Below are 10,916 nucleotides of genomic sequence, written 5' to 3'. Positions count from 1 at the left end.
TCACCAAAAAGAATAAGACGAGAATTCTTCCCTGAAAATGCTCTTACTTTTTCTGTTTTGTTTTGTTGTGGTACTGGGGATTAAACCTCTGAACCACACACAAAGCCATATTTTATTTTTTATTTTGAAACAGGGTCTCACTAAGTTTCTGAGGGTCTAGCTGGCCTCAAACCTGTGATCCTTCTGTTTCAGCCACCCAAGTCCTGGGACTACAGGCATGCATTGCCAGGCCTCGCAAAATATGCCTAGTGTATCCCCTGGGTTGTACAGGTGCGCTAAGATTTGTATTGCAAGGTAGAAATGATAAGTATAATGAAAAGAATGGCAACCGAAAAGATCACTGTTGCTTGAAGGACAGTTGAATGCTTTCAGGGAGAGGGGCAATTGAGCAGGGCAAATGGATTGTTAGACCTTTAAATATGCAGAGATAAGAAGAAGGATGCGAACAAAGACAGAAAAGGGTACAGGGCATCAATCAGCACTAGTAAAGGGCAGGGAAGGGGAAAAGGGGAACAGACTGCAAACGTGAGCCGGAGGTCAGAGCTTGTACTTTTTTTTTTTTTTTTATGGTACCGGAGATAGATCCCAGGGGCATTCTACTTCCAAGTTACATCCCCAGCCCTATTTTTTATTCCTTATTTTCAAACAGGGTCTCACTGAGTTGCAAAGGGCCTCACTAAGTTGCTGAGGCTGGCCATGAACTGCGATCCTCTTGTCTCAGCCTCCCGAATGCTGGGATTACAAGCATGTGCCACCATGCCCAGCCCAGAGCTTGTACTTTTAATGTCTAACTAAAGAAATGAAATCAACAGAGTCTAGAGGTGTACAGGAGATGCTAAGATTTGAGAGCCAAAACCTGGCACTCACAGAAAAGTACTGTTCACATGACAGCTGGGTTCGGGGTGAATTTGGGAGAGGTTGGAGAGAAGAGGCAGGGAGGCCAGCCAGAAGAGCAGCCTACAACCACCGTGTGCCTGGGAGAGTGAGGAGCTGAACTGCGAGGGCGGTGAGCGGGACAGGGAGGGATGCTCCAAGGCAGAAGGATGGGATGGCAAATGGGGTGGGAGGGGAGGGTCAAGAAGTCATGCATCCAAAGTAGGAGCTTATAGTTTCTGCACGTACTGAATGATCAGGCAGGGAAAGTCACCCATTATAACAGGCAAGGAGCTAGCTACCTGTCCTTCATTTCCTGTCTCATCTATGGCTACAGATGGCTTGAATTAGAGGGAAAACAGAAAGATGGTAAAGCAATCCAGTTCTGGATGCCTTAATGTTCTGGAAGTTTCTGACATCTTTGGCCTTTCTGGTTCCCTTCCCAATTCAGTGGTCAGGGCTCTCCCTGGGCCACACTATGGTTCTACCGTGGACCTTCTGGACTTGTCGCTGTCTCAGAAGAAGCCTTCCAGGGCCTTCTTCCTCCCAGGGAAAGTAGACTGTCCTGAGTGACCTCCGTAGGCAGGTCCCTGCTGCCTTTATGAATGGTAAGAAATGACAAACAGCTGCTGCACCTGGAGACCGGAGGAGGCCCGGGGTTAGCACAGATGTGTTTGGGTCGGTGGGTCCTTGGAGGGTCCTCAATCTGCAGTCGCTTAGCTCAGCAGCAGGAAAGGCCGGCCTGGGTTGGCCAGGTCCCTGTCCCAGTGACTCCAATGCCCAGGAGTGACAAAGTACCACTATCCTTTCTCTGATGTGGCATTTGATTAAGGCAGAATTCATAAGGAGAAGCAGACATTTGAGCACAGAGCAGGCCGCGTATTTATGGAGTGTCGTGAGCAGCGCAGCCAGCCCTGCCCGGGGCACAGGAGATGTCCTTCCCTGTGCTGACGCAGCTCTTTCCTCCACAGTCAATTTCCTGGTGAAGGTTCAATAAGTTTCCTTGGCATTAGAAAAATCCCAGATATTAAGCTTGGCATAAATACTATTCAAAGTCAAAACAATCCCATAAATTCAAGAGGAGGAGACAAAGGAGGACACAGAATAGGTTAGTGTGAGGTGGTACCCCAATTCTTTGTCTATCTCTGCAAGCCCATCTTTGAGACAGCTTTGGAAATAAGCTGAGGGGAACTGGGAAGCTGTTTTACCTCCCTCTCTGGCATAAAGGTCCTCATTAGGCCTGGGTTGTGATGGGGCTCTGCTTGAGCATCCCCTTGATGAAGAAGGGGTGGACCCTCCCTATAGAGTGGCCCACAGTGCCTGGCTCTGGATTCCCCTCCCAGGCATTCCCTGTGTGGCCTGGGCTTGGGAAAACACAATGTTACTTACTCGGCCACAGACGGCACTTCTCTGCAAGAGGCTGCTGCAAGGACTGACCTGAAACGCTTGGGAAAGAGTGGCCCGGGCAGCCCCTATGGTTCTCTGGCATCAATTAGGAAAGAAGAGTGCCCTTTGAGGACCAGTTTATAAGAGGCATTCCTCCCTCGCCCAGCACTGGCCAGCTAGGGGAGCTGGGGGTTGCCTCTCCTGCTCCAGCAGGGCCCTCACTGCGCATATGGCAGGCAAACTTCCTGGCCTCCCAGGACCAGGGAAAAACCTGAGCCCTGAAGCGCAAGTTTATTTCATGGATCAATGTGTCCTCCCAGATGAAAACTTTAATAATAATGATAATGATAATAATGATGATAAATCCTAGTAAATCACGTCTCTGCTCCATCTACAGAGGAGGCTATGAGATCGTATTCTTGATGCAGTCTTTCTTATTTCAGCATGTAAATGCCACAGGGGTATCTATTCTTGGCAATTTGTTTTATTTACTATACCAGGATATTAATTTGTGGCCTAGGCATTAACATTGAAAACTTGAAATATGTAAGAGGTAGTCTGAACCCAAACAGCAAACTTGAGTTATTGGCATTTAATTACCGAGGCAATTCCAGCGCGATAAACAAGTTCATCTCTGATTGCGGCTGTAGCCCCTGCAGTTCTGAATTGAAAGGAGGAATGATAGAAGGAGGCAATATAACACAGGAACTTACGAGGGCTGATTTTAATTGGTAAATTGGCAGTATATGGTGATAACCGTTTGGTCTGTCCACCACGTTGGAATCCAAGAAAAATATATAAAACTGCGGGAGCATATAATTGGTGTATTAAACTCATTGTCTTATGTTATCACAGCTGGTATCTTCAAGTTATTAAAAGCCTTTAAAACAGTCGTCTTCAAAGAGATCTAATTGTCAATATGGTCTTTATACATTATTCCTGTTAGCATAGGGCTGAAAACATATAAACAGGCACTAAAATCTGCACAGATTTTCTGTATACAACTTTCTTATTTCAAGTTCACGAAAGATCAGTAAATGTTAATGAGGACAAAAAGCATTCTTTGGATTCTGGTTTCCTCATTAGATGCACAGGGCAATCAACCCATAAAGGATAATTTATTAACATTATAACCCGAATCAGACTTTGAACAATTAGTTAATTCATTCAGTTCCAGGTGGTTTTGTGATCTTTTTGTGGGTGGATGGCTCTACAAAAAGGACTATTTCCCAAGGTTTAACTGGTATATCAGAACCAGAAAAAAATAAGTCTACATTCTGACATTCTTGGATGAGCAGGATTCTGTCGAGGCAGTCTTCGGACACTTCTAGAAAGGCGTTTACACTCTAATCCCACTCACCTACCCACCATGATTCATGCCTCAGAGAGATTTTTCCCAGAAAGAATAATAGGGTTACCAGAATAAAATAATTAAATAACATCTCCCTCAATCATCCTGGAATAGGAAAAGAAATCCCTAAAAATGAAGGAATACAAAATGGGAAGCTAGCTCATATATGAAGAAGGTTAAGGTGATATGAAGGTTAAGGTGATACCGGTCTAGCATTAATGATTGTTAAATATTTACTATAGGAGCCAGGTGGCACATGCTTGTAATCCCAGCATTTGGGAGGCTAAAACAGGAGGATTGTGGTTCGTGGCCAGCCTCAGCTACATAGCAAGGCCCTTTGCAACTCAGTGAGACCCTGTTTCAAAATAAATAAAAATAGGGCTGGGGGTGTAGCTCGGAGGTAGAATGCCCCTGGGTTCCATCCCCAGTACTGAAAATTAAAATTACTATAGGCTTATCTTAAATGAACTCTATCTCCCTTTAGGTCACACCACCTGTGAATACAAATGGTAGTGAACTAAGAGTAATTCATGCCACATTCTCTAAAATCACAAGCTCTCCATCTCGCTTCCTTATTTCTGGGAGTATTCAGGGTATACCTAATCTGTCCTTATAACGTGACCACTCAACCCTCCACTTTCAGCCTCTGCTGGTTGTGCTGGTAGGCAGGTGCCCTGCCTCTGGTCTGTGGCGATGCTTCCTTTCACCTGCTGCTAATCATCTGGAACTTTGTGCTACTGGGAGCATGGAATGTACTGATATCATGGTAAAGTCCATGCCTTTTATGTTCATTCATGTTCTCAGCTATGATCATGAATCCAGGGGTAGCAGAGATAAGGGACAAAATCTGAGGGGTAGACCCCATCCTAAACTTGGAGTTATCTAGATAGTGAAAGCCTGGAGTCTCAGCTTCCATGAAGAGAAATTCTTGACTTGGTGGAGCTCTCAAGAAAATAAGCACATCTCGCTGATATCCCGGACACTCCTGCATCCCAGATGCAGTGTGGCTCTGGCTTCGATTGAGGTCAGCCAGGTGTATGTATGCATTTGGCCTCCGTTTCTTTCTGAGCTCTGGATGATGAACTTAGTTTCTTCCTTGACTCTGGCTTAATCTCTGAATCACTGATCCCACCTGAGCAAAAGTCCTTTACAGTGGAACTCAATCATCCTTTAGTTCATGAAATCTCACGGGTGACTCTGATTCCAGATTTTAAATTGCTGCACATTTTAAAAAAAATTGGGGGTGGCAGGCCTGGTGGTGCATGCCTATAATCCCAGCATTTGGGAGGCTGAGACAGGGAGGATCTCAGGTTCAAGGACAACCTCAGCAAGTAGTAAGACTCTTAGGTACCTAGCAAATAGGGCTGAGGGTGTAGCTTGGAGGTAGAATTCTCCTGGCTTCAATTTCTAGTACCCTCCCCAACACACACACACACACACACACACACACACACACACACACACACACTTCACTATCTCTGTTAAAAAAGTACTGCCAGCAGCAAAGGTTACAACATATTTGAATAGAAACACATATTTTCTGTATCATCAGTCAAAAGAGGGCATGTCTCTACAGTTACTTACTTAGCTACAAAGTTAGGAAACTGCCATTGCATAAACTCCAGCCAGGAATTTCTGTAAATGTTTTTCACTGTCTATTTGCAGGATTATTTTAAGCTCTCTATATTTTAATGTTATTGCTGCAGTTATAATAAACATCAGCTACCAATTAGGATAATGTTTTATTTATTTTATATATCAAGTCAAAAGCCATTTGGTTAAAATTATCTACTATATCTCAATTACATTATAATAGAATACTAGCTAATATCTTCTGGGGTAAAATTTCGAGTAAACCAGTTAAGTTAATAATTTTGATAATTTTAAGATGAAATAACCTTTTGTTCTCAAACTTAAATACTTCAGATTTTTAGTATTTTGTGAGCTAACAATAGAAAAATATGGCAAATTGTGAGACCATGGAGTTTTCCTTCTGCAGGCAAAGAAGTAAGCCTGAATGTAGGTCAGTAACCTTTAGAAAGCAGACAGCTATGCATTTGAGTCTGCTATATCTCAGGACAGGTCCCATTAAGTCACTCATGCAGTTATTTTTAGTTCATTGTGAGCTTTGTTATCTTTCTTCCGATCTATCCCTTCTCTCTTTTAGCAGTGATATTAATTTTAATAACAGCAAAAAATATACTTATAGAACATTATATTAGCATTTTAGGAGGAATTCGGTAGTTCCATAAGTAAGATTTTTAGGTAACTGCACTTTTTATTTTTACATTTTTTAACCAAAATATAAAAGCATAACATTTTATGTACAAATATGCAAAAAATTATGTACATATTTATTTGTACCATGTGATGCTTTAGTACATACATATTAAACTTCATTAGTTAAAGTAAAAAAGGTTAAAATATTTTGATGGGCCTATTTATAAAATGTATATACATAAAATAAAATTTATATAAAGTATATAAAATAATTATAATTTTATCATGGTCTTAACATTTTCTTAATGACTGTTTTGAATTCTAAAATATTGATGTGCTTTGGATTTATACAGTCATTCAATCATGTATTCATTCACCCATCCAATAAATATTTATTTAGTGCTACTATATTCCAAGAACCTTAAAAGGCAGGAGAGAGAGAGAGACAGAGAGAGACAGAGAGAGAGAGAGAGAGAGAGAGAGAGGATGATGGGAGGGGAGGGGAGGGGAGGGGAGGGGAGGGGAGGGGAGGGGAAGGGAGGGGAGGGGAGGGGAGGAGAGGGGAGGGGAGGAGAGGGAAGGGGAGGGGAGAGAGGTAAAACTATACAGAAAGCCTTGACTCAATATGTGCTACGGTTTGAATGTGTCTCCCAAATTTTATGTGTTGGAAACATTATCCCAGTGGAATAGTGTTGAGAAGCGGGACCTTTAGGAGGCTTCTGGTCATGAGGGCTCTGTTTTCATGGATGAGTTAATGGCTTACTGCAAGGGTGGCTTTGTTACAGAGCAGCTCTCTCTGGAATTCTTACTCATCTTGCCCCGCAATGCCCTCTGCCATATTATGAAGCAGCAAGAAGGCTCTCCTCCAGTGCTGCACAGACACCAGTGCCATGCTTTGGGATTTCTCAGCCTCTAGAACCATGAGCTAAATAAACCTCTATTCTTTATAAATTACTCAGTCTTGGGTATTTTTTTTTTTTTTTTTTTTTTGCAGTACTGGGAATGGAACCCAGGGACATTCTACTTCCTAGCGACACCCTCAGTCCTATTTATTTTATTCTTTATTTTGAAACAGGGTCTCACTGTGTTGCAAAGGACCTCACTAAGTAGCTGAGGTTGGCTGCAAACTGTGATCCTCCTGTCTCAGCCTCCTGAATGCTGGGATTCCAAGCGTACACCACCACTCCTGGCTTGGGTATTTTTTTATAGTAACAAAAAACAGACTAAGAGAGTATTCAGGCTGTTTTCCTGTGTGACAAATGGGCCCTGACTGCTGTAGTTTTTGTTGCTCCATCTCCTACTGTCAGCTGTCACCTCATCTGCCACCATTTCTCCTTTTGATCTGGAGTACCATTTCAGGTCTTTCCCCTAAGCATCTGTCCAGCACATAATAAACCACAGCCCTGGATGGAGCCCAAGCTGCTCATGAAATGTCTGTAATAGGTATACGGCCTTTGTGAGGACTTCTATCTCTGCTCTTGGTCTTTGTTTTCTTTCTTTGTCTCCTTTTCTTGTTTATATGACTCAGTTCTAATGATCTGATTCTATCATCAGACCCAAAGTTCTTGGCAACCCCCCCCCAGGACAAACACATCTACATGCAAATGAGACTATTAGAAAAATAATCATCACCGAGCAATATTATATACTAACATTACAATATAAAACATGGTCTTTCTTATGGTTGTGGTAGATTTTCCTGGTAATTCTTTGAACCTTTACAAAAAATTTAAAATAAAGACATCAGAACTTTCATGAAGGAAAGAAATCAATTCCTCCTATGTTTGGGCCATTTTTAGCAAAAACTTCCTAGTTGCAATGCTGGAAGACAAGAACCACTTCTGAGCATCACTGAAGGGACAGTGATGACTAAGCTGAGAAGGAATATCTAAGGCTCATTTAGAGGCTCACCAGGTGTCAAACCAGAAAGGGGCCACCCTGAGGGCCAGTCAAGTGTGCAGATAGGAACTCTGGCTCTGGGGCCAGGTTGCTTTTCTCTTTCTAACCATTTGGCATTGCCTGGCTACTCAGCGGCTCCATGCCTCATTTTACTTACCTGTAAAATTATATGTACAGTACTTTGCAAGGTTGTGCAGAGCAAATAAATTGATACCGGTCAAGTGCCTTGTATTGTGCCGAACACAGTAAGAAGATGGTGAAAGTTAGCTATTAGAAGCTCAAACTTTATTTATTTTGATAGATAAATAAGGTAATAAGGCTCTAATACTTTAAGTGAACAGTACATTAGCATAAAGCCCAAGCCAAACCAGCTGTCCTGATTCTTACCATATTATAGATCATGCTTATATAACAAACGGGAAGAAAAACTGAATCACTTAAGTGGTTATGAAGGAGTTACTCAGTTATATGTAAGTCTCTCTTCTGGTCTACAGTAGAAATATCCAAACATACTCTAACCAGTTTGATTCTCCCAGCTCCCAGTGGGAAAGACAAATTCTATGAGGCCGGGGCAGGAGGCCAGCGGAGGCTGAATTTTCTGAACCAATACTGCAACGCTTTGATCCTTTTGTTGTTCATGAGCTCAGTTCTAATTCTAATGACCTGGTTCAATTATCAGGCCTTCCTTACCTTAAACTTGTCAACTTCAGCTTTTGAACATGTCGCATGGTATGATAGCACCTGATTTAGAAGAAAAGAAAAGAACTTCAATAATTAAACATGACGGGATTTTTTGAAATTCTCCTGGCTTAAAAAAAAATGAGCTTTGCTAATGTGTATCATCTTGACATAGCAGTGGATTTTAATGTAAATAAGAGATTTCTATTAATCGCCTGTGATGTGGATTAAAGGCTATTTTATGCCAGGATATTTCTACAGCTATTTATTTCATCAAGATGACATGAACTGAGCCGGGTGTGGTGGTGTTTGCCTGTAATCTCAGCATTTGGGAGGCCGAGACCAAGGATTGCAGTTCGCGGCCAGCCTCAGCTACTTAGTGAGGCTCTCTGCAACTTATTGAGATCCTGTTTCAAAAATAAAGAATAAAAAATAGGGCAGGGGGTGTAGCTCGGAGGTAGAAAAGCCCCTGGGTTCCACACCCAGTACCACAAAAAAAAAAAAAAAAAAAAAGACATGATGTGGGTCAAGATCATACGTCCCAAAGTTTGTGAATATTTGTCTTGTGAAATACTCTGAAAATAAATAAGAAGGTAGTATGTGTGTGTCCTGTGGCAGACATGGCAGGTCATGGATTCAACTTCCACTCCCTGGCCTATTCTCACTTGCCCCCTTCTGTTAATACAGGAAGGACTTCGTTGTTATGTATTTGCGACCCATTTCCTAAGACAAGTATATTCCTCTGCACTGTGTGACATGCGGGACAAAGGGGCAGATGGTACCTCTGAACATTATCTTTAAGCACAACCACACGGTTCTGCCATCTCTCTTTTTTCTTCATCATGGGAAGGACAAGGCCCCAAAGAAGTTGCTCCTCAGCCTGGGCCCCCAAATAAAGAGAACACTCCGAGCAGAGCTGCAGCCAGCCCGCAGCTGATGACGTATCACGGGAGCAAGAAATCGGCCTTCGTGTTTTCTCACCACATCATCACTCACGGACACAGAGACTTAATGTAAAAAGACCAATTTGCAGGCTCCGTGCAGCTCGGGGCGGTCATGTGGGGTGGCCACAGCACAGCTCTGGTCAGTGAAAGGTGGGGGGAAGTCCTGGGGGCTGCATCCTCCCTGGAATGCAGCTGTAATGCCCAGAGATGAGCACAGTTGGCTGTCTAGGGGGTGCCAGCCATAAGTGTGAATGCCAGCTTGCTATGGATGGTGGAGCAGGAAGGAGGGAGAAAGGAGCCTGGCCCTGGGCTGCCCCCCTCCAGGTTCCCTGCGTCGTGGGACAAATAAACCCACATGTCTAAGCCAGGATTGGTATGTTAGGAGGAACGTATTCACACATATGCACACACGTGGGTATAATATTAGTATGCATGTTATATATTTTATATGACCAAACACATTCTTAATACATAAAAATCCCCAAAGAATAAACCTTGGAAGTGTTAAATCCTTCTGCACCTATCAAACTTAGAGAATCATAGTTTGGTTTGGAAAAGTAACTCAGCCTTTCCCAAATCTAATTCATCACGGAACTGTTTCAGGCGACATGTTAACCTAATAACACGCCAACCTCGTAATGTATTGACCAAGAACTTTGAGAAACACTGATGCAGGGCATGCAGACTGTGAGATCGAAGCATAGAACAAAAGGCAAAAATGGAGCAGTTTGAATCATCTCTCAAGTCATACTCCTGGGCGCCTCCACCTCTGTGAGTTTGGGCTACTTAAAATCAGTAATCTGTTCCTGGATAAAATGTCCATCTGAAATGAGGATATTATCTCTCTTTTCTAGTCTTTCTTTTCCTCCCTTCCTCCCTTCCTTGCTTTCTTTCCTGCTTGCTTGGTTCCCTGCTTGCTGTACTGGGATTGAACCCAGGGGCACTCTATCTCTAAGCTATACCTCCAGCCCTTTTTATTTTTTATTTTGAAACAGGGTCTCACTAAGTTACCCCACTGGCCTCAAACCTGTGATCCTCCTGTCTCTGCTTCCCAAGTACTGGGATTACAGGCTTGTGCTATTGTACCCAGACTTTCTTACTTTTAATTGAAAAAAATATAATGCATTACAAGATCTGTGTTTTTTTTTTTTTTTTCAGGTCTGAGGATGGAGCCCAGGGGCATTAAACCTTCGAGCCACAACCCCTACCCTATTTTTTATTCTTTAATTTGAAACTGGGTCTCACTAAGTTGCAGAGGGCCTCACTAAGTAGCTGAGGCTGTCCCTGAACCGTGATTCTCCTGTCTCAGCCTCCTGAATGCTGGGATTATAAGCGTGCACCACCACGCCTGGCTGCATTACAAGATTTGTAATGGCTGCCTAAAACTTAACTAAATCACAGTAAAATTCATAGGTATATATACAACAAAAAGTGATATAAGGTTAAAAGTTGTCTTAAGTAATTTTATTGAATTAAGTAATATCTTCTCACTAGAAACATTTTTCCCACTGACTTTATTTTTCCATGGTTTTCTCAACCCTCTTTCATCTTTGAAAGAGATTAAT

At 42.6% G+C, this 10,916-nt stretch overlaps 1 protein-coding gene across 1 annotated transcript in view; it reads right to left on the bottom strand.

The window, feature by feature from the left end:
- Nucleotides 1-10,916, bottom strand: part of PDE11A (phosphodiesterase 11A) — a gene marked incomplete at both ends in the record, with an annotated part of 418,278 nt that overhangs the window by 142,216 nt on the left and 265,146 nt on the right. Inside the window, one exon of the mRNA XM_080689375.1 lies at nucleotides 8,420-8,470. Coding sequence (XP_080545501.1) covers nucleotides 8,420-8,470 — 51 coding nt within the window. The remainder of the gene's footprint in view (nucleotides 1-8,419; nucleotides 8,471-10,916) is intronic.

This window comes from Muscardinus avellanarius (assembly GCF_963383645.1).
Source record: "Muscardinus avellanarius genome assembly, chromosome: 2".
Taxonomy (NCBI): Eukaryota; Metazoa; Chordata; class Mammalia; order Rodentia; family Gliridae; genus Muscardinus; species Muscardinus avellanarius.
This window is presented reverse-complemented; position numbering and strand designations above follow the sequence as displayed.